This window comes from Gadus macrocephalus, chromosome 18 (genome assembly GCF_031168955.1).
Source record: "Gadus macrocephalus chromosome 18, ASM3116895v1".
NCBI lineage: Eukaryota > Metazoa > Chordata > Actinopteri > Gadiformes > Gadidae > Gadus > Gadus macrocephalus.
In genome coordinates this window covers 8,589,407-8,613,433 of record NC_082399.1, presented here as the reverse complement: position 1 = coordinate 8,613,433, position 24,027 = coordinate 8,589,407, and the positions used below count along the sequence as shown (strand labels likewise).

Genomic DNA, 24,027 nt, shown 5'->3' with positions numbered 1-24,027 from the left:
GCATTCTGATATGCCAAGCCGTACATACAGAACTACTCATGCAGCCAGCTTAACCAAAACAACTGAAATTGCTTGCAGTAGAGGACTCAATAACACTGAAAAGGAACTCCCCAACGACCCTGAGAAAGGGTCATCTCACAAGTCCTGACTGGGGAAAATATATACTAAATGGAACATTTTGTTTGTAATTTTTTTACAGTCAGACCGATCCTTCGACATTTGGGAACCAAAACATGTCTGATGTATCAATGTGGATTCCTATCAATGAAGATATGTGCTGCGCACTCCAATTCTTCCAAATGCTTTGAGTGATTAAACTCCTTCTAATCCTCTCGGTGGCCAGTCCAAAACCGAAATGGATTCAAGATGTTATTTTTTCTGTTTTTCTAACAAAAAGGCTTATATTATCCGACGACTTTCAGAATATCATTAAAAAATATATATTTATCATTTGAGGGTTTCACGGCGTGAGGAGGGAAGATCAAAACAGTGGCGGAGCGGAGTGAGGTTGAGTCGTTCAGGGCTAACATCCCGCACATCCAAAAGGGAAACATCTCGTTTTGCATCCATCAACAGGGACAAACGCTGTTATAACAAGATCCTGCTCGGCCAGATTCAAAACCTCAGGAAGGGCCAAAAGCCCTTTCAGGAACCTAACGGACCCATGTGAAATCATCAAAATCCCCATTAGGTGGCGAGTTGTAGTGGAAACATTTCTGGGAATCGGACTGTGATCTTAGTGACCCAAGTGAAACATGTGTCCCGGCTCCCGTAAATACACCCACGCACGTATGCACAAACACACACACACACATGCATAAACACATACAAGAAGGGGCCTTAACTCTGAGATGAAAGCTTTATGGAGGGATAAGCTGTTTCTGCTCTGTCTCTGACCTGCCTAGAGAGGTGTGCGTGAGGGTGTGTGTGTTATCATGTACGTGTTGCATGGTGCCAGACGACAGCCAGTTTGACTAAGAGAAGAGAGACTAAGGAAACCGATCACACAGAAGAAAACAAACGCCCACCCTTTATTTCCCCTTGGTACAGCCTGTGCAGAGCTTGTTTATTGTGAGACAGAAAGAGAGAGACTGAGCGAGAGAGAGAGAGAGAGAGAGAGAGAGACTAAGTAAGTTAAGTCAATGATGAGCAGCATACCTCATTGACAACAACCAGCTGGGGACTAGGGTTTTTAACTTCAAAACAGGGTTTTTAAACTTTTAAACTTTTAAACTTCAAAACACACACACACAGTGTGTGTGTGTGTGTGTGTGTGTGTGTGTGTGTGTGTGTGTGTGTGTGTGTGTGTGTGTGTGTTTTCACCGGAGCGCAGCCCTGTTCGCGTGGCTTCAACTAAGGCCACATCCACATTTGTATCTTTCCGCACTCCTAATGTGTGTCTTCACTACTTTACTTAGAGAACCCTTAAGTTCTCAAACTCTTTAGTCTTTTGGAAATGCTGTTGAAATCGTTATAGTTTGAGAAACTCTGGGATGGCCCTTTAGTCTGCACAGGCTGAAACTGAGACTTTTGAGAATGATGGCTTGATGCCCCCGTTCACCTCCCGATTTGCTCATATCAATCACGACGGGTCCTACCCTGATTGGTCACGCCCCAGTCACGTGACTCTTTTCCGGAAGAAAACAAACAACATCTGACTTGACTTACCCCCAGCTAACAGCTGCTTCCTGTTTACCCCCGCGTATGCCCAGTTTACGTGAATGGTCATGTCATATCCGGTGCCAGGCGTGTAGTATAGACTTCGATTGTTCTCAAACTTGTGCTAAAACGTGTGTGCACGTACTTCCGATATGCGTGCTAGCAAAAGGGTCTGTGTGTGTGCATGGGTTTAAACAGGCTTGGCCCCTTTCCTCTGGTAAGAGGATACCTGTCGCATGCGTGTTGCTGCATGTGTGTAACATGGGGGTTCATCTGGTGATAAATGATCTCTGATTAGAAAAAGATGGCCGAGGAGATGGAAAGAGGGGGGAGAGAGACACAAAATATGGCAGAGAGAGGGATCAGACACAGAGAATATGAGGGGGAGAGAGAGAGGGATAAAGGAAACAAACAGCACAGCAGATTAGAGAGAGAGAGACAAAGAAAGAGAGGGAACGAGACAGGGAGAGAGAGGGAGTTCAGTACTGATTAGAGAGAGCAAGATGACGTCGGTCACTTCAGGATGGCGGGCGGTGAGGGAGTTAGACGACCAGATGAAAGATTCAACACACACACATGCGCGCGTGAGCACACACACACACACACACACACACACACACACACACACACACACACACACACACACACACATACGTACACGTGAGGGGGCTGACTCTTTGATCACAGCACTAGACAGAGAGCAGATAGATTGGGGGGGGGGGATAGCTGTTTATACGTGTTCTTTTGTGCGTGTGTGTGTTTGTGTTGTGTGCGTGTGTGTGTTTGTGTCTGTGTGCGTCAGAGACTGTGAGTTGGAGCGTGCTGGACGAGGGCGGGGTGGGAGGGGGGGTTTGAGGTATGGGAGCGTTGCTTCGGCTGGATCTCCCAGAGACCAAAGCCCAAGATGGATGGAGGTGGAGGATGTGGAGAGATGGACAGCGTGCCGTGGGGGGGGGGGGGGGGGTTCAGCTCGAGGCTTATCTTCACGGATCACAACGATACCCAAAAAGGAAAAACAAGTTGGGAAAGAGAGAGAGACCTCCATCCACTTCAGAGGAGCACACAGTGTCCCCCTGGTTTAAGACCCTGTTCCTAATATTGACAGAGGCTTTCGACACACATCCGAGGTCAGCAGGCTTTCTCACTGGCTGGTGAAATATCTACTGTTTACTTTAAAAGTCTCTCGTCCTCTTCCTCTCCACTGCAAATGGGAAAGGGACGAAGTGGAGGGAATTGAACTGCTGGACTAGCTTTAAAACTATTCTGCACAGAAGTTTGAACAGAAGTTCTCTCTCTTTCTCTGGCTATCTGTCTTTCTCTCTCTTAGGCCATCTCTCTGCCTTTCTCTCCCATTGAGAGACCGAGCATGTGGTATTCTATGGTATGGTATCAGACATACAATCACTACATTTCATGACCTATAACAATGCGAGAAGCTTATGCCTCTCTCGAGGTTACATTAACATCAACAGCTGGCCAGATGAGGCTCCACACACCCACACACACCATGGCGTTACACTAAAAGTGTCAGAGGAACCAAACACTCTGTCGCACTCAGACGGTCAAAATGAACCGCTGAAGCGACTACTAAAAAGGGCACTTCAGTTTTATTTTTAAGAACTTTTGGGGCATTGCAATCACGATCTTCGTGATCGCATGACACAATTTTTAGGCAATAAAAGCCATTGTCCTTGTACATTTCTGCATGAAATTCCCAAGGGGTAAACAAACATACTCTCCAAGAGAATCCCAAGCCAATCCACCAGTGTACTTACTTCCCGATTTCCCCGATGACGGGGGCAGGACACAGCAGGAAGGTGTCCTCCACCTGGGCTGGTTTCTCATCTGGCGGAGGGGGGGGGGGGAAGGAATGAACAAACATCTGGATGAATAACCATTCCTTTTCAAATTTCAATCCTTAAGGCGCCTCTACATGGCATTGTTCACATTGTACCCAGTACCCACGTGTATCTGTTTCTGCCGCAAAACAGACCCTGAAGGTATGATTGTCTGTGAGAAGGTATCTGTGCAAACAAGCTTAGTCTACTGCCTAATATTGTACATAATTGTTTATATTTAACATTTAAATCTTTATTCATAGACTAACCCATCAGCGGTCTGGCCATATCACTCGACCCCAGCAGTGCGGTCGGAAAACAAACGTTTAAGACTTGTAGTCTGTAGAATCTGGTACGGGCTTTACATATATTGAGTTCTACCGTTATCCCCTAAGATGTTTCATGTTCATTTGAGAACTGTTCATAATGCGTGTGAAGTACATCCATTCTGGACTTGTGAGGAAATACAGAGTTCCCATAGTGTGTCCAGCATGTGTGTTTATTGCACCACACAGTAAGGTCATGATTTACTTACTTATAGTAATGGTGTCATTGACTTTGAAGCTGCAGAGCACCTGGTCGATATTTCGCGCATGGAGGAAGCCATTGCCTCTCACCACCACTTGAAATGATTCTGAGGATGACATTTTTTACATTGTGAAGTCGAAAAAATGTGAACAATAATATCCAGAAAGACTTAAAGTCAGAGGAAAATGCCAGTGACATTCAAGAACTCTTTGAATGAAGACACTTGATACCCAATTACCGAGTGACCACTCAAACCCATAAACGTTAAATACTGGTCTTTTTAATTCTCTAGACTATGACCTCAATCATTGCAAAGTTACACATCAAAAAGGCACCATAGCCACTCACATCCAGCTTACAGATTTACAACAGACTCTAACGGCGAGGGCTGAGAGGCACGTAAGACTATGTGATGCGTGTGGGATGGCTTCAACAGAAAGGGCCCAGGGGGATCCCGCTCTTCAACCAACTGCAATAGCAGATGTGCGCTTCCCACATGTAAAAAGATGTGGTTGGAATTAGGTCAAGAGAATACGTATTTTGGTAAAGGATTTGCTGTTTAATCAGCGCTTTTATGATTCCACCACCTCTTTAACATGCTGAATTCAAAGCAATTAATGTCCCCTCCCGATTATCTTTCCCCTCCTCGATGTAAATATAGCAGTAATCCACTGTTATTTTCCAAACTACAGGAAACTTCTGAACGGCAAGAACATTGACAGTGTTCAAACGAGGTTGCGTAACGTGTTATTCCACTGCTCTATCCCCTGTTAAAGTTTTTTTTTGTCAAAGCTTGGATCTTTGACCATAGCCTTTCCCAATACTCTTTCCTGGGCAGCAGGGCTCAGAACTATTTCTGCTTAGAAGACCTATCAAAGACCTAGCAACCTAATCGTGGTAACCAGGCAATTGAAATATGATGGGGACGATATGCCCTAAATATTACCTTCAACTCCATACTACAATGTATTGTCCCTCAACTGCATCGGCTCTAATAATTCATAACTCTAGCCTTCAGAGAGCTACACCCAATATACACAAGAAATGTGTCTTTGTACGGCTGTGTCGTACTGATGGGATTTCTATCTTTCTATCTCTATCCGTGGTTCCTACTCACCTCCTGCACACACGCTGGACGGCTCAGCCGCCAAGATCTCGATGCAGGACTTCTTAATGATCTGGGAGAGAGAGAGAGAGAGAGAGAGAGAGAGAGAGAGAGAGAGAGAGAGAGAGAGAGAGAGAGAGAGAGAGAGAGAGAGAGAGAGAGAGAGAGAGAGAGAGAGAGAGAGAGAGAGAGAGACTATGAGAGGTATCCTATTTTCAAGCTCAACTCATCTACTCACACCGTGGTGTTATACTATAATTGTCAGATAAGCTTAACCTCGGATGCCGCCAATAACTGCTTCGTAGTGACGTCAAAGAGTATTCTAAAAGGCCCTTTGACGTCAAGTAAAGAATGCCACTTGCGTTCAGAGCAGAGGGGACCGTTCACTAACTTGTTGGCGGAGACTCTCAAAAACATAGGATTTACCTTTAAGACATATTACCACGTTGATTTTGGGTTCATGCCCCTTTAAACGATCTAACATGTGTGTGGGTGGGGGTGTATTCTGGAAGATAAGTAATACCAAAATGTCTCATTCTAACTCTAACGTTTGAATCCTTAAATCATTCCTCTTCCTTTTTGCGGCTCTCATTGTTAAAATTGCGCCTGCCTGCTTTTCTGCTCAAGCTCATGAGTGAATTCTCCATTTGTGCTCTTTGACACTACAGTAAATGCTTCCTTCTGGGATCCCTGTGAAACAGAGGATTAAAATGAGTTGGTGGTTCTTCCTGTCGTATACGAATAAAAAGTCCTGATTTAAGACCACCGAGAGGATTCGGGTGGCTCAATCCATCCCCAGTACAATGTTTCATCCAGATTCAAACTCTTCGTTCTCATTGCGTATTCAACACAGATGGAGAAATAAGACAACTCCATAAACTTCTAACACACAATATTCATAACTGCCAAAACAGGGTGGTGGGGAAAATGTTTGGAATGAATAATCTTTGTCAGTAGCCATAACGGCAAAAGATACGAGTGTATCGGGTAAAGTTTGTAAAATAGGAATAAGAGTTGGACTCTGCGCCACAGTGCAACATTAAATCGTATAGACGCCGTTACTCACCTTTTGTAATGCACTACAGATGATATGGTTTAAACATAGGCAGAGGGACTTCTTAAATGGCTACACACTCTGTGCATTTACGCTACTTTATTTACCGAGTCGATGACCCCTCGGAGGGCTTGGAATCCTCCCAACACAGGAAACACATGCTCGATTGTGTCTGCAATGGTGGCCAGCTAGGAGCGAGAGATGTAGAGAAAGAGGTAGAGAGGTAGAGAGAGAGGTAGAGAGGTAGAGAGAGAGGTAGAGAGAGAGAGAGAGAGAGAGAGAGAGAGAGAGAGAGAGAGAGAGAGAGAGAGAGAGAGAGAGAGAGAGAGAGAGAGAGAGAGAGAGAGAGAGAGAGAGAGAGAGAGAGAGAGAGAGAGAGAGAGAGAGAGAGAGAGAGAGAGAGAGAGAGAGAGAGAGAGAGAGAGGGGGAGAGGGTATGTAGAGCAGGAAGAATAAGGGACATAGTGGATAAATATGATTAGATGAAGCACATGTTTACTCTTACAACCATGCAAATATAAAACCAGAATCCATTATCTGTAATACCACTATTCACCCGGGAAGGCATCAATTACAGGGACACATGTCTATATATGATTGTGTGGTTGTGTGTGTGTGTGCGTGCATGTGTCGACTTGGGTGGGAACAACCCGTAATGACCTCTACATTATGCTAAATCATATAATAGGTACATTTATAATCAATGCAACGGCCAATGAATCATTATCACAGAAAGAGTCATTCTAGTCTAAACATTACAGGGATCAAAATCCAGGTTGAATCAGAAATGCAAGAAGCCGAAACATCCTGGTCACGAGGTAATGCTTTGAATAATACTGAAATTCTAGACATAGACTCTGACCAATCTGGGAGATAGGCAGCCAAACCGATCCAAGAGGCCCCTTAGAAAAATGGACGACATTCTTCCTTGGGATTGGCTTGGTAGTTCAGGAAGTGTTTAAATTATAGGTTGGGATAAACTGCAAGTGGTGAGAACGTACATGCGGTAACACGATGCGCATTCGATCGATGCATAAACCATCTTGCGTATCTGCCTTCTCGATTAAGATGTGGTCGTCCCGCTCGCAGTGTTTTGTACATCAAGTTCTTCTCGTGAGGCCTAAGGGCATAAACTAAGTGTGCCGCTCGTGTGCAGAGCGTATTTATTCACACATACACACTAGGAGGTCGGGGCGTGGTGGTGGGGACATCAGGCAGCGATGACAGGCCTCTGCATGTGGACACGACTTCACGAGATAGCGTCAAGCTCCGTTTTAAACCAGACTTTTCAAATGGCATTTATTCCAAAGTATCTGGAAGCCACTTTTAAAAAGTCCAGCGGTAAAGTTTCCTTCTTTATGAATGTACAAACAAAACAATGTAAACTTTCCTGCCATTTTACGAACAGCCGTTAATTAGCGGTTTGTGCAAATTAAAATGCTTCTTCTTAAAATGGATAGTTCATCTACTTTGAACTTAATGTATGGAACATAAATTGAATTAAATATTCTTTTTTTACCTGAGTCTCGTTAAATTCCTTCACTCCAACGCAGTAAACAATTGCACCAAGAGACCTGGCCCTCTCCGCCTGTTGGTAAAGAAACATGAACAGTCTTTATCTTTGTGGCATTAAAACCGAATTGTTGGTAAATGCTAGGCAGCGGATACCTTAGGAGAGTCGGTACAGTAGACAAAGGTACATGGTTAGTACATGAGGAGAGAGTGAGCAGTCAGATGGATAGGCCAGTAGAATATTGAAGAATTGGAACAGTAGTGGAACAAATGAAGAGAGTACAGTAGAAAATAGATGAGTTAGAACCATAGCACAGAGTACAGTGCTCTATAGTAGTTTGAGCAGTAGAAGAGCGTACTGTAGTATATATTAGAGATAAAACAGTAGAAGAGAGAACAGTAGTATATATGAGAGTAAGAACAGTAGTAGAGAGTACAGTATTGTATAGTAGAGTTAGAACAGTAGTAGAGAGTACAGTAGTATATAGTAGAGTACAATAGATAATAGAGGGTTAGCACAGTAGAGTCAGTAGATCGGTGCTATAAGAGAGTTGATACAGAGCCGATATATTCGGACATCAATCCTTACCTCCTGCTGAGCATCCCTGAGCTGATGTTCCTGCAGCTCTCCGTCTGTCAGTGCGATTATAACACTAGCCGTCCCTTTGGAGAAACATGCCACACGTTAAAGAGGGAAATATCATTGGTTGTTCTTCTATGCCGTCCATGTCGTTCTATGTGTGTGTGTGTGTGTGTGTGTGTGTGTGTGTGTGTGTGTGTGTGTGTGTGTGTGTATCTGTTGATGAGTCTTTCCGAGAGCTTACCTATGTTCTCGTGGTATATCTGCTGGTTTGCCTAGAAGTGAGAAGATAACAATACAGTCAGAAACCATATGAGGCAGTCGAGATCTAATTAACATTTAGCACAGACACTTTAATCGAGAGCGAAATACAAGTGAGACTGAGAATCCCAATGAAGTTAAGTTAAGGAGTAATTGTCACCAAGGGTCTATATCCTGTTATTACATAACAAGAACTTGGAAGTAGACGCAAGCAGCCTCCAGCCCTAGCTAGCAGATGTTCGTTATGTTCTCCACCCAAACCTACCAGGTTCAGACCCTGGTCCATGCAGGTGTCTCCACCAGGGATCTCTCTATGCAGGGCGTTCAGACCCTTTCTGATCTCCACCCTGAGGGAGGAGGTGAGCACAGGAAGCATTTTTAGTCATTGTCTTGTTATTAATCCGATAGAAATTCCTATTGCAGTCATTGAGCTTGTGAGCCTGTGGGGACACGCAGGCCTGGGAACCAGACAAATCTGCAAGCTCATGTTGCTCTGGCATATGTGTCTGGCCCCCCTCCCGTTCAGACAGATTTCCAGCGGACCTGGCCCGGGTCGGACCAATCACAACCGTTTATCTGATATGGGGCGGGCTTAATAGGATGACTGAGCAGAGAAGCACCATATGGGAGCGCAGCTGAGGCATTTTTCTCAACAGCCAAGATTGGCTGATACATGGTCTGCTGATTGTTTGTTGGTCTATCCGATTGTGTCCGGAGGCATTTTTGTCTGCGCCTGTTAATAACGCCTCGTGGAAAACACGTCTGCGAATTGGTCTGGCTATCTGAGGAAAAGTGGGTTTGATTGGTCATGATATGTTCTGTAATGACATGAACCTGTTCTCGGTCAGCTTCATGATGGTGACCGCGTTGGAGGAGAAGGTGATGAAGGACATCCTCAGCATTGGGCTGTAGTCAGAAAACAAACCAAAAAGGTTGAAATAAATGAACGGATGACAATCACATCACATTGAAAAGGGAGGACGTGTTTTTCATACATTTGTCAATATGTTGTTTTAAGCCTATTACTGTAAACATCCCCAAAGGAAATATTAATTCCTATCTTTTCAAAGACTATATGACGCTGTAAGTGATTTAATCTGTATGGAACGCAAGCACACAATGTGTTGAGGGAACTGCAGTAAATCTGTGCCATTGCGAGGGGGAGGGGGGGATGGTGTTGTTTTCTCCTGATGTCGCTTGTTGCCTACGGGACACACTGACACCTGGCACACCAATAAACAACACATGTGCTCCAGCGAAAAACCAGCACAAAAATACAGCTTTTCCACAACAATCGCATTTTCGTTTCATAACAAGATAAAGGATGAAACTATGCAGGATTTGTGGACCTATCTTGTGCTTTATCTTTTTCTCTTACGCTCTTCCTTCTCTCGGTCTCTCTCTCTTTGTGTGCGGGTGTGTTGGTGGTGCTGAGTTTATGCACATGTGAGTGCATGCAAAGACATTTCCACAAAAGCGCTCGCCCAAATAGGAACCCTGAGAAAAACAAGCGTGTCTGTCTGTATATATCCGTCTGTGGATGCCTTTTAAATAAACGTCAGAGCGGAGAACTATAAACAAACATAGCGGGAGAGATTGCTCATCTGTTTTACTGGAGAGGCTTTCAATCCCACAGGACGCGAACCGGGCCACGTGGCAGCCAATGTGTAATCACTAACGTCAGGGCTTTTTGGGGGGGAGCTGTTTACGGTCTGCTATCGAAAGCCAAGGATTCCAAAGCTGAATCGGTCTTGAAAATATTATACGTTATGCAATATTCATATATTCATTTAGTCTCTTACCGAGAATTCTATTCGGGCTTTGACTTTGGAGTAAATCTTGTTTCCATGCATAGACTATGGAGATCTCTTTGACTTCAAGATTCTTGAGATGGAAATTCCCTCTGTGTGTTTAGACCAGACTTGTTATGAAGCTAGCTTTGTTGAGAGACGACAATCTTCTACACCTTAACGACTATCACCTTGGTTCCCCCCTGACTATCTTCATGTATATTCCCTCATGCCATCAGCCAAATAACAGTCGATGACATCAATGCTACTAGCATTAGTGGCTAAGTCTGAGAGTGGTGACACATGGTGTAGACCGGCGATGCAGTGGTGATGAAGTGGCTTAACATATGGCTTCTCCTCCAAGATGGTTTGTTTATTGGAATAATTGATGTGTGTGTATGTGCTTCCATTCAAGATCTTCCTTCGTTGTAAACGATTCCTCAAGTCACGAACAAATGTAGAAAACTTGCTCTCTAATGAAATTGAATCCAAAAGACAGTGTGTATATATAAAGGTATAGAGGGTGATTGATTAGGCTTATAATAAGTGTACATTCATTATATATATGTAGCTTACCTTTTGAATTTCTCTGCCAGGTTTTCCACAAAGTAATAGATATCGTCCCAATGGTCCATCACACTGCCGGACCTGACACACACACACACACACACACACACACACACACACACACACACACACACACACACACACACACACACACACACACACACACACACACACACACACACACACACACACACACAGAGAGAGAACAAAGTGTCAGATCCCGGTTCATTAAGGAGCCCATGGGGGGGTTGGGATGAGAGGAAAGGATGTGGGGGGGGCCCTGGGTGGTGAGGTTTACGACACTGCTTAACCGGACCCTGAGGGCCCGGGAAACACACTCCCCAGGGGCCTCCATTATAAACACACACTAATATAAAAAGCTACCGGGAAATACACTCTAGGTTCTGCCCCCACTGCGGCTGCACACACTGGCGATTGGGTTTGAGAGGTACTGTTTGTCAGTGTGTGTGTGTGTGTGTGTTTGTGTGTGTGTTTTGGTGTAGATGTGAGTGTGTGTGTGTTTTAGAGGAAATTAGTGTGTGTGTGCGTGTTTGTGTACGTGTGTTTGTGTATGACTGTCGGTCCGTCGAAACAGAAAGAAAAGATTGAGTGTGTGTGCTGGGGCGAGGGACAGAGGATATGTGACTCTGAAAGACTTGGAGGATGTTGTAGTCAAACAGATGTGGACGGGAACAGAACGACTCACAGGAAACGGCGCTAAAAAAACCCATCTCTTAGGACATAACATGTATTTTTACATGACCTGTTCTGCTTTCAATAGCCTCTTAATAATGACTCATTGTCTCATTAGACTTATAGCACTTTGTGTCTTCTGCATTATTTTTTCGTCTCATTAGTGTCACAAGATTTAATAGAAAGAAGAACCACAAGTGCCACTGCTGTATTTTTTCATAAAAACGTTGAATTAAAATTATTTCTACAATATCTGCTCATATTTATACAATTTGATCTGATGTTTTAAGACAAGTATAAAATTAGACGATCTCATGTCAATTGACTTGACTTTTTCAGTTTCACTTTGCTAAAGTGAGTGTACTCCGGTTCCAGATAGACCCAACGCCTTTAGACTATATTCTCAGACACATAAAGACACACTTAAAATATAACACCCATACAGACTCATCCTGCAGGAAAGATGCTATTTTGTATCTTGGTCATCTCATCTTTACAGGGTAAAAAAAACGTCAACATTAATATTTGAAGTCCCTACTCATCAATTTTGAACATGTGAAGTCGAGAGGTTTCCAGGGCTTTTGCTTGGCCTGCTTGGACTAGGTTACACAACCCTGCATCACTCAACTTCTTACAAAAGCAGTAGGGATTGACAAGACATTGCAAAAAGGGTTTTTCTAATGACAAGTGCACTGCTCTTTTTCCTCCATCATCCAGACTCGGGGGTTTTCAATGTGGCTGATGAAGCAAAGGCAAAGGACAAGACCTTACAAGCTCAACAGAATATTTTTAGAAAAGTGTGAGGGAGGACAAGTGGGCTTGTTTTTTCACTTTGGTGTTTAAAAGAATCTGCAACGTGAGCAGTACGGTATGAAAACACTCGGTTACAGACAAACATCCACTTGCCTAACCACAACATGCCCATTCTGTATATCTCTCTCTCCTCCTCTCCCTCTCTCTCACACACGCATACACACATGAACACACACACACGCACACGCACAGGCACAGGCACAGGCAAACACACACACACACATGCACACGCACGCACGCACGCACGCACGCACGCACACACGCACACACACAAGACCGATGGATAGGACGGTCTTTGCCCTGAGTGAAGTCTTTATGGGTACCGATTAAAAAACAAAAAAGCACACTAAGGATTCAAAGACTCCATCACCAACCATCCTCCATACAAACCTTTCAATCACCATGCAGACATATATGTAGAAGTTCTAAATATTTAACATGGGCCCACATTTAAAGTCCAAGACTTTTCAGTGTGCATAAGTTACACTTGTTCTTTTTGAATCACAAAGGGTCATGTTTGCGTTGGAACATGTCGCAGCTCTGAGGTATAGCATGTAGCCGTGGGACGAAGACTTAGCTTGCACTTTTCTATCACCTGTCCAAACAGAGCACAGAAGAGAGAGAGAGAGAGAGAGAGAGAGAGAGAGAGAGAGAGAGAGAGAGGAAGTGGCCCATTTTCTTCCTCAAAGGAAATATGAAGGTTTTAATGTGGTGTTTTCCTTCTGATCTAATAATAATGGCATGCTTATAGTCCAGAGTGTTTTGCTTGTTCTTGTAAGTTACCTCAAATGGAGCATGTTCACCTTGCGAGTGAACTCTGACAAATGTTTTTGAACCCAAACCTGTAGCCACATAGACCCGTCTAAGAACTGTTGTGTACTGTGTGCTATTGGTGGATGGGGAAGAATTGGTTATCACAGAAGAATTGTGACCGTAAGGGCTGAAACTCCCCTGAAGATCTCTCTGTGTGTGAACTTCTCAAACCACACAGCTCGAACACAGTCCAAACTTCAACGACAAATAAGATGAAAGAATCGTGGACAGGGGCTCAGGGCCTCTGAATGATGACCAATCCAAGTTTTTTATTTTGTTGCTATGAGCTCCTGAATGCTCCTATAAAATGGTCTGACACTTTGTAGGAAGGTTTATTAGCAAATGGCTGAGGGGGATGTGACACTCTATTTTTCTTGTTTTCACTAGGGTGGACGGAGTAGTTTGTGAGCATAATATTAAACTCCAATGGTTTTCCTTCACGAATGGGATGGAAGGAAAATTATGCTAAGTACAGTAGGTGAATTTATGATAGGAAAAAACATACACAGACCAGAAGAAAGAAAAGATTGAATGAAACAGAAGAGCGAGAGAAACTAATTAAAGAGAGAGAGAGATAGACACACCTGGTGATTGATATGGTCAAGTCACGTGCCAGTGATCAAAAAGAGGAAACCATAATATGAAAATGCCACCCAAAAAGCAGCGGGTACCAAACTCCCTTAGCCAGTCCTGTTGAAGCAACCGTGTGACTCCCTGCTGACTGAGCCATGTCAAAGCCAGGTCAGTTCCAGTATAACGCTATGTGGGATAAACCTCTGTCAACCTGTGGCTTCAAAAGTCCCTCAACTCTTTTCTCACCCTTTAGTGTTTTCTCAAGGACAGACCTGTGGCCTCCCCAGCATTCCACCGGGGCCCACGCGAACCACCCAGCCACCGGCAGCCAACGGCCCCGTTCAACTGACTTAGCCCGGACACATGTTAAAACCGCTAACCTACTTTTCAACAGATGTAGCTGTTGGTGGGAGAACGGTTTTACTTCTGGAGCACAGTTGGGCGGTTGGACTCTCACTGCTGCCTCTCGCTGCTTGGAAAATTAAAATGGTGCTGTAGAGAGGACACCATTTCACATGATGGTTATCAAGGGACCAAAGTGAACAGGATTGTGCAAACACGTGTTGCTGTGAGCGGCCATGCTAATAAGGCCAAAAGCTGTTCAGTTCTGCCAGCTCGTTCAAAGGGCTTCTTAGAAACCATAACTGTTTGTTGTGGTCGGTTCCCCAGTGTCCCTGGGGAGACCCGACATTTTGGACATTAAAACATGGCTCCCCTTTTCCATCTGCCAAGAATCACAGCCAACGAGAAACCTTTGTTCCCTCTAGAGATGGACCAATATGTGTGGGATTGATGTGTATACCCTCATAGCGTGTATGAGAAAGAACCATGCGGAAAAGAGCATTCCAAAGTTAGGAGGGCTCCTGGCGTGTTTAAATTGTTTATGATGTACAGCTGCAGCCCTGGCATGGGTTTGCCTGGACATCAGCACCATGATGTAATGCTCCTAGGGTGCCACCAGATGACTTGATCACAAACCAAGAAAAACATATTTGACCATTACTTTTAACATAGACATTAAGAAAGAGAGGCAAGGGATGGTGCAATTGGGCAATGGTGTCGAATAAGAAGGCAAAGGTGATTATTGAAAATAGCATTTTAGGAGTAAATGTATAAACAACGAGAAGAATTCATCGCCGAGTGGAATCCAGGGCTGGTTAATATACTAAATAAGGACGGAGTGAGGTAATGGGAACTGCTAAGGAGAGCCAATAAGGGGAAGAGAGAGAGGAAGAAAAACATTGTCCGATTCTCTCGCTCTCTCTGCACATTATCATTAATATTGCCATGAAATATAATCTTGAGTGAACTTTACAAACCTCAATTGGTGTGAAAATTGACTCAAATCAGGGAGCAACTGACTTAATGTTCATTCTTTCAATTTCAGAATTACAGTTAATATCACATTGCATTACAGCAGCAGTGCAATTTCTCTATAATTCGTTGACCCCAGGAAATGACAGATGTGTCTTGTAGATATGCAAGCTTTGGGAATAGCTACACCTAAAACCATGTCTTTGGCTGGTGACCACTCCATAATAAACAGTGGGAGGCTCCACAGTACTCCTGAATCATCAAGGGCAGGGGTTTGATTGAAAACTGGATGGCTTTACATCAACGCTGGCCTCTGGCCCTGATAATCAGTGGCTTGCTACGTGTCCATGAATGACAATTTTACAACTAAAGGGGAATGGTGTGAGCCAATACCCAAATGCTGGAAATTACGTCTGTGGCTGCTAAGCTTTGGTAATGTAGCCATCATCGGTTGGTATGACTCGTCTTGCTGCATCAGCAACTGACTAGATGAGAGATGATTTACTGTAAAAGTAGTAGAGGGAAGAGACGTCGAGACATAAGACTCAATATACCGCTATACCGCTATACGGCTGCGGTCCAGGCGTAAAAAGAATATTCTGTGACTGCCTAAGTCCCTCAACTCTATTCTCACCCTTTAGTATAAAGGCAAAGTACATATTAGTTGTAAAATTGGCATTCTTGGAACCATAGCAAGCCACTGATATTCTGATGTAATTGCTTGGTTTGAATGGTTGGAGTTGATAATGTCCCAAAACATTTAGTATCATCCAACTATATTAAGATGTTTATGCTAAACCCAAGAGAAAAAACAACAACATTACCAAAGGTACACAGGATTCATGCCCTAGACACAAAAAGAGAAGATCACACTGTGTTTGCAAACTAACTTTAAAAGTTGGTTTGCCAAAGTTAAAAGAGGAGTAGGTTTGGAAAGCTTTAAAATTGTACAACATAAGAAAAGAAAACGCATCTCTAACCCGGCTACACTCAGTTAGTTCCACATGACTCTCATGACATCATTCAAACCTCCCTCCCCCCAGTGTGGCCCATGGTTCTCCGGAGCATACACACACAGTATAAATGGCGTCTCTGGGTTTCTTTACGAGCCACCAGAGTCTATCGGATCAAACCCTCATTAGAGCGAACTTCACCAACCTCCTCGCCACTGGCCATAATAATGAGGCCGGGCCTTGCAGCGTTCCTCTTGATGCCCTAATGTAACACTCAGTTACAACACCCAATTACTCAGACTGCTACATGTTCCCTCAGCCCAGTGACCCTCTGGCTGGGAGGGCTTAACCCGACAGAGGTTATGATTTTATGCCATACACATAAACTCTTCTGACTAATACATCCTGAAATAACATGAGCCATTGTCCAGAGCATGGGTACTGTATACCATGATGCATATATAAACATTCTAAGCATGGGATTCAAAACCTCTAACCCTGGCTGTGATGATGCAATGCCATGAGTTGTATCAGTGCCATTAGTGCGCCAGGAGACAAAGGGTCACGGTGCCTACAGGTAGGCTATGAAACATTAGCGATGGAGTCCATAAGCTTCTGACTACAGCACCCAAGCCACTACTATATACACTCTACTGTGTTATTGGCAATGACCCACATTGTCAAAGGTAATATAGAAAAAGGGTCTACCAGTGTTGTAGTGCCACATGTGTGTGTGTATGTGTGTGTGTGTGTGTGTGTGTCTTTAATTACCCATTTTTCTGGATTGCTAGTCAGCAAAAACTGAACTTCCTGATTCTCTGCCAGCCTAACAATAGAGATTGACCAATAAAACCTGTTCTTCTTTAGTAACAACATGTGTTGGTTCTCATGGATGAAAACAACCCAAGATTCTTCCAACATCTGGGGAGCATGATATGCTTTATGCCCCAAGAGGAAAAGAGACAAAGAAGAATTTCGAATCCTTCTCAGTGTGCATGTGTCTGGGTTCAAATCTCACAATAACCAAGTAGGATAAGTTATTATTTGAACCCTGAAAACCTTTTCTCGTGCTAATAGTCCAGATAGGCCATAGGCCAACTTGTTGATAGCACTGCTAAAGGTATGATATACTATATAAGGCATATAGTGACTTTGGGTGTACGGTTCTGCTGAGCGGCGAATCCTCTTCTAAACTATTTTATTTTTTGCTCATGGGTTGAGCTGGTTTCTGCTTAGGTCCGGCGTTGCACACGCCACCACAACCACAACATTTTCCGCTGTGGGCGGACAAAATGAAATGAATGAATCGGTTGCTGAGGAAGAACATTAGTCCCTAAGGAAAAGAAAGAGGCTTTGGGGGAAGATAAAAAAAAAACTAAACGTCCTGCAATTGCTGAATTGATTAAATTGGATCAAGGCGAGTAAGTGGGTTTCATTTAGCCTTGCAACATTTTGCGTAGGTAAACGGTTGAACAACAACAACAACAACTACAACAACTATAACAACAACAACAACAACAACAACAACAACAACAACACGGTCATGTTAAAATGATAATTTCAGTATGCACATTTTGTGCAGCATGTGTTTCCATCAGAGCGTCATCCGCACACGCGTACAGCGTCCGATACTGAGCAGGCTAAGATGTAACGATGGACAATCTAACTCCCAAACGGATTTTTCTAAATCATGATAAAATAAGAACTGGGGCAAGTCTGACTTCTATAATATTTGAAATAAGAAACTATGAATATTAACGTTTAACACTTATTTTTATTTTATATTGGCACTATGTTAGCACAGGTTAAATCCTAAATCACCTCTCTATTTTTTATCGATGACGAAAATCGGACTACTTACTTATCAAGCACGAAATAGAGGTCAAAGGCCCCCTGGCACGAGCTCTCTTCCTCCTCTTCGTCAAGGGTCTCGGGCTCAGCTCGTGCAGATGGCGAGAAGAGCAGGAATAATCCCATAAAGACGAGCACAATCGACATGCTTTTCGAAACACGTGTCATGTTTTTTCATTTAAAGAATAAGACGTCTAATCCTTGGAAAAAGAACTTTCATTGAGATATAGGTCAACGCCTTGTCACATTACAAAGGTAGTTTAAAATGTACATTGCATAGGCAATGTAAGGTCGACGAGTGGCTCCAGGAGAACGCAGGTAATGGACTTTTATGTGAATCGGATTTCAGTCATTTGAATAAGTCAAACATGACTCAATTAGTTTTGTGCAACACCTAATGGTGAAATGAGATGGTAACAAAGTTTCCTGTAAAAAAAATAAACCTCACGATATGACCTAACTACAATCCACGCGGGTACCGATTTTAAAATTCTGGAGAAAAATGTTGACAAAAACCAATCCAGTGATAGAAGGGTAAAGGAGGATGATTAACAAAGTTGTTTTCTACCAATAACAGGCGAATGGAAATGGGTCATGCGGAGCTGTGTTGGCGCTGGACGAACTATGAGCTAGTAGAGGACAAACTTGGCTAAATTGGACCAGGTTTCATGTTTCATCTTAAGGAGGAGAGCGAGAGCGAGACCGGGTAAGAGAAATAGGGGGAGGGAGAGACACAGAGAAGAGAGAGAGACTGTGTGTGTGTGTGTGTGTGTGTGTGTGTGTGTGTGTGTGTGTGTGTGTGTGGGGGGGGGGGTGGTCTCACTTACTTCCTCTAGTAGAGTTTTGGTAAAAAAAAGAGGGAAGGCATAATCGTGAAACAAGTTAGGCCTATAATAAAAAGCATTAATCTCCGTTGGAGCATAGGCTATATGACATAACAGTGCTGGCAGGATTCTTAATGTACCACATACCTTCTTCAAATCTGTTTGTGTGTGTGTGTGTGTGTGTGTGTGTGTGTGTGTGTGTGTGTGTGTGTGTGTGTGTGTGTGTGTGTGTGTGTGTGTGTGTGTGTGTGTGTGTGTGTGTGTGTAACATGTTGTTAGATCTAACATAATTGTCTAAGCCTCATCTAAATTTTATGTTTTCTCTTGATCCATCACTAAAAAGGAAAAATAAAGAGTAAATACGACAAGCACAACCATTTGTATGGATTTTATTTTATTATCATCCACCATACATTTCTCCAGTTAAAAAGGACCAAATGTAAAAATGTTCTCATTACAAAGATACATTTTTATTTTGAAAATCAGAACGAAGCATTAACCTTGCTGCACAGAAGCTGTATGTGAGCTGTGCGATTAACACTTCATATGATCCAAATCTGTGTTTTGCTTGTGTGTGCAGTCTTTGTTCCTACAGTTCATGTTGTTCTTTTTGTAGCTAATTAGATCACAGCTCCCAATCCTCTAAAGAATCTGTACTCCAGTCAGCCACAAGTAGACCTACTGTGCAACATAAATAACTCTTCTACACAACCTCCTTTCACAAACGAAAATGATTTTAAAACGTATCTAAATTTCCTCCTTTCACCAAATACAATCGCGAACAATGCTCCAAAAACAGAAATGCAGAGGACTTGAGAGAAGAGGGAGTGTGGATGCCGTGTGACTTGGCCTTGTATTTGTCAGTCTTCACATATCTTTTACGAAGAACATCCCCAGGATCCCCCCAACCCTCTGCAAACTCTCATCGCACGGGGACTCACTTCTGGCCTCCAAAGTGCTTGTTGAAGATGGCCTTGGCCGTACCCAGCGCAGCCTCTGCCGCCACGGGGATGTGGGGGGTGACTCCGGTGCCCTCCCAGGCCGGCCCGGCGGTGTTGTCCGAGTGGACGGTGGGGACGGCGAGGAAGACGTCGCTGTCCCCCACGCGGAAGGTCTCCGCCGGGTGGGAGGAGCCGGAGGTGGGCTCGCCCACGATCATGGCACGGCCGTGTCTCTTCATGACGTAGACAAACTCCTCGGCCGCACCGGCGGTGGCACCGCTGGTCAGGATGATCAGGCTCTTCTTGGTGCCGTACCTTGAGCCTGAGGGAGGAAGGAGGTGAGAGGAGAAGGAGGGCACCGGGATGGAGGTTTGGAGACAAAGGAAAAAGAGGAAGGAATGACGAAGAGGAAGAGAGGAAGGAAAGGGAGGATGCAAGGGAGGAAGAGTTTAATAAAGAATGGAAGGGAGGAAAGGAAGGGATGAAGTGGTTAGGAGAGGACACAAGAAAGGGAGGAAGGAAATATAACATTTTGGGTGAAGAGAAGGATACGAGGAATGAATAAATAAAATATGTCAATGGTCAAAGTGCTAGTTCCCCAATACTACTGGAAATGCTCTTTGATTAAGGAAACATCCAAACAAAAGGTGAATCATTATGATCTAATCGTCCCTATTTGCAATCTAGCCGACTAGCCATGATATTTATTTTGCTTTTGAATACAGATCCCATTATTACAGGAAGGTATATGCCAATTAGGGCCCGACCGATTTATCGGCCTGCCGATTTAATCGGCCGATTATAGCCTTTTTGAAAATAATCGGCATCGGCCAAAAAGACGCTGATTACAACCGATTTTTTTTATTTTTTTTTATTATTATTATTTTTTTTGATATAAATGTTATTGCGATTAGTATCCTGCGGATTGCGCTCCTACTCGCCTTGCTAACTAACAACTTTAGCTGGAGTAAAAAAGAGGAGATTGAATTTTACCGTACAACATGAAAGCACGCTCGCTCAGGCAGCTGCGCGCTCACCTCACCAATGTACACAAGGCGCGTTGTTTGAGCATGTTGTGCCTGTTTTTCTTTAGGTCCCAGGCCATGTTAATCTGTTATACTGTAGACTCTAACGGTGAGACCATACTGCTCAGCACGCACGTGTTAGTCACTGCTCACGAGCGCAGCACATTGGGAGTTAGTTATTTATTTTACATTTTACATTACACTAATTTTTGACTGTAAATGTATTCTAAAACACTCAAAGATTCTGCATTCAATTCACATATTCGTCAAAAGTGTTTAAAGTATATTTAAGGTATCAAAAACTATGTTTTTTTTTTTTTTTTAATCGGCAGATTAAATCGTAATCGTAATTTTTCTCTGAAAATAATCGGCATCGGCATCGGCACTCAAAAATCAATATCGGTCGGGCCCTAATGCCAATCTCTTATTTCTTCGAACCTTTTCAATGTACTATGTGGAGGTAATAACTCTAATAACTTTTTTTGAACACAGGACAAAACATGCCATCAAATATGTCGAAATCATGAAGCTGAATAATCTAAGACCAATACGTTATTATTTCTTCTTTTTACCAGTAAGCTCGGGAAGGGTCCACAGCTCCTTGGTGGTTCCAGAAGGTCGGTCATGCAGCTTGTCCAGCAGGATCTTCGTGTCTGCGTCAAAGAAGTAAGAGCAGAAGCCAGATATGGCCGTAGTGGGGCCACCAACATTGTTCCTGCAATCACAATCATAGTGCATGTGTTAGTCAGGTTGCATTGATTAAAAAACCAGAGGGAAAGATGAAGGGGATTTAAGAGACTCGTTGTCGAAGTTGAGACAGATGAAATAGATGAACAGATGAAAATCAGAAAGATGATTGGATCTGGAGATTTGGCTCAAAGTAAAATGTAAATTGAAACATGGCTCCAGTGAAATCTCCATTGATGTCTCAAATGTAGGAATTTAACCAATTTAACCTGTGCAACCACTGAGACATGCTGATGAACACAAGTAGATATCTTTCATTGCTAGTGGATTCCTGATTCAGGGGAACGTTAGCTGACTGTAATTGGCTTTGGCTGTGAGCAGGCTTATCTAATTTACCTGAGGTCAATGATCATGGCGTCAGTGTTGACAACTTTGTTCCAGACATGCTCGACGATGATCTGGGCAATGGCCTTGACCTCCTCAAAGTCTCCGAACATGTCGAAGCGCAGATAGCCAATGTTGTTCTCAAACACGTCAGTATGGAAAGACACCTTGATCAGCTCAATGAACATCTCCGGGGTATAGTTCTGATGAATAAACACATATCAGGTAGTTTTGAAGGTAATTAAAACATGTCGATGGACAGTATGTGGTCGCTTTTCTTTTCTTTAAAAATAAATAAATATATATATATAAACTTTTTATTCCACAAAACATTTGAATATACAGTTCATTCCTCAGCTAAAAAATAATAAGGGCTGTAAACAAAATCTTTCCGTTTATTATGATCAAATTACAACATGTTCGATCCAATCAACATAAACATTAGACCTATTCCAATGGCAGCACTGCTCTTACCATTGGTGGAAGGGCGGGGATGTTGCTCGTTGTCTTTAGGCCCTTGTCCCCAGACAGGCTCTTGAGATCTGCCGAGAGCTTGGTCTCCAGCTCCGCCTTGGAGTTGACCCTGTTGTACGCCCCGGTGGCAAGCAGCACTTTCAGCTTCTCTGCCACCTCGTCTCCTGCGGCCTCAAAGGCATACTTCTCTGTGATCAAGTTGGCGGCGCCTTCAATAATGGCGGGCACTTGGGCCCTGATGTTGAGGATCTTGATGGCGGTTGCCAGGGCGTCTTCGGCGTTCACCTCAACATCGGGGGTGACGCCTTTGACCTCCCACGTGGCGCCCGTGATGGGGTTGACAGACTTTGCGGTCGGCACGGTGATGTAAAAGTCTGTGTCGGCCACCCTGATCTTGTCGATTTTGACCGAGCCCCCGGCGGTCTTCTCACCGACGACAGTGGCCCTCTTGAGGTGTTGCAGGCAGTAGACGACGTCTTCGGCGATCCCGTTGGTGTTCCTGCTGGTGAGAATGACGATGGGCTTGTCGGTGCCGTACCTCTCCCCAAGCAGCGTGGACATGGACCATAGCTCCTTGGTGGTGTTGGAGGGGCGGTCATACACGCTGTCGATGTGGATCAGGGGCTCAGCGTCGGTGAAGTAAGACACGATGTAGGGGATCCCTGTTATATCTCCACTGCTGGTATGGCGCATGTCAAAGATCAGCGCGGTGGTGGGCAGGATTTTATTCCATACCAGTTCAAGGAGCAAAGCGCCGATCTTCTCCGCCACGTCCTCCGCGAGGATGTGATCGATCCGGAGGTAGCCGATATTGCCGTCCAGGATGTCGAGTTTGATGGAGCTCTGGAGGACGGCGATGAGCTGCTCGGGGGGCAGCGGGGGCATCTGTGGGGCAACAACTGGTGAATACTCTGGCTCATGGGTGATCTTAAGACGTGGGTCATTGATGGTGCTCTGAACCCCTGCGGTGAGCACGTTCGCCATGGTTTCTGGATCCGGGATGCTTAAGATTTCGGTGTTTGTGCTGGCTGCATCGATGGCTTGTTGCATGCCCACCATCTTCTCTGGAGAGCAGTAGTTGTCCAGAAGGATCTTAGCAATGTCTACAATAAGGCTGGGAGGAAATGCAGAATAGGCGACGAAGATGTTGCTGAAAATGAGCAGAGATGCTACCAAGAAAAGGATCTTTGCCATCGTTCCGGATCGGCTAGACGGAGCAGAGCAATAGTGTAAGGATGATTGTCCACTGAAGCTTTCCCCCTCGAGAGGTTGTCGTTAAAATGACACTGATTGGGCCGAAAGGTTTCTGTTAACACTCCGTTAAGAAGATTAGCCTCCACACGCAATAAACCCTTAATCGCATTATCCTACTTTTGTAAGACAATTACAGGCCAGCCAAGTAGGGTTACCCAATATGTCTTAAACATACACAACATCCACTGTTCCCTGTGCCGTCATATTTTCCACAATGTAAACTGACACTGAAATGTCTATCAGGTATCATGGCTTGTGAAGGTTTAACTAGGCCGTGAACTTTTAATTTTCAAAATAATTTGGGATTTTTTGTATAACCTAATGTAAGAGATTAAGAATTACATTTAGTTCTGTACCAGTCACATATTTCAACCGTTTGCTTGTGTAACTAACAAAATAATAACTGTCTAACTGATGAACTAGGTGAATAACCGATTAACAGACTTACTGAATAACTGACAAAATAAGTTGATTGGTAAGTAAACAAACTTTTTCAGTAGAGTAGAAGGTCACCCATATTTTCTCCCACTACAG

The 24,027-nt window shown here is 43.8% G+C and overlaps 2 protein-coding genes across 2 annotated transcripts in view; both read right to left on the bottom strand.

Annotated features, from left to right (window-relative positions):
- antxr1c (ANTXR cell adhesion molecule 1c) overlaps positions 1 to 18,596 on the bottom strand; it is a 30,712-nt gene extending 12,116 nt beyond the window's left edge. The window contains 11 exon segments of the mRNA XM_060037252.1: positions 3,431 to 3,504; positions 4,033 to 4,131; positions 5,143 to 5,203; positions 6,292 to 6,372; positions 7,704 to 7,772; positions 8,286 to 8,359; positions 8,521 to 8,551; positions 8,803 to 8,884; positions 9,372 to 9,443; positions 10,904 to 10,975; positions 17,915 to 18,596. Of these exon segments, the coding sequence (XP_059893235.1) occupies positions 3,431 to 3,504; positions 4,033 to 4,131; positions 5,143 to 5,203; positions 6,292 to 6,372; positions 7,704 to 7,772; positions 8,286 to 8,359; positions 8,521 to 8,551; positions 8,803 to 8,884; positions 9,372 to 9,443; positions 10,904 to 10,975; positions 17,915 to 18,072 (873 nt within the window). The 5' untranslated portion in view covers positions 18,073 to 18,596.
- Positions 18,597 to 19,105: 509 nt separating this feature from the next.
- LOC132446290 (retinol-binding protein 3-like) lies at positions 19,106 to 23,538 on the bottom strand. The gene is made up of 4 exons (XM_060036504.1): positions 22,240 to 23,538; positions 21,778 to 21,968; positions 21,267 to 21,409; positions 19,106 to 19,991 (listed from the first exon to the last, which is right to left on the bottom strand). The coding sequence occupies exons 1-4, from the start codon at positions 23,431 to 23,433 to the stop codon at positions 19,666 to 19,668; spliced, it is 1,854 nt and encodes a 617-aa protein (XP_059892487.1). The 5' UTR covers positions 23,434 to 23,538; the 3' UTR covers positions 19,106 to 19,665.
- Positions 23,539 to 24,027: the final 489 nt, after the last annotated feature.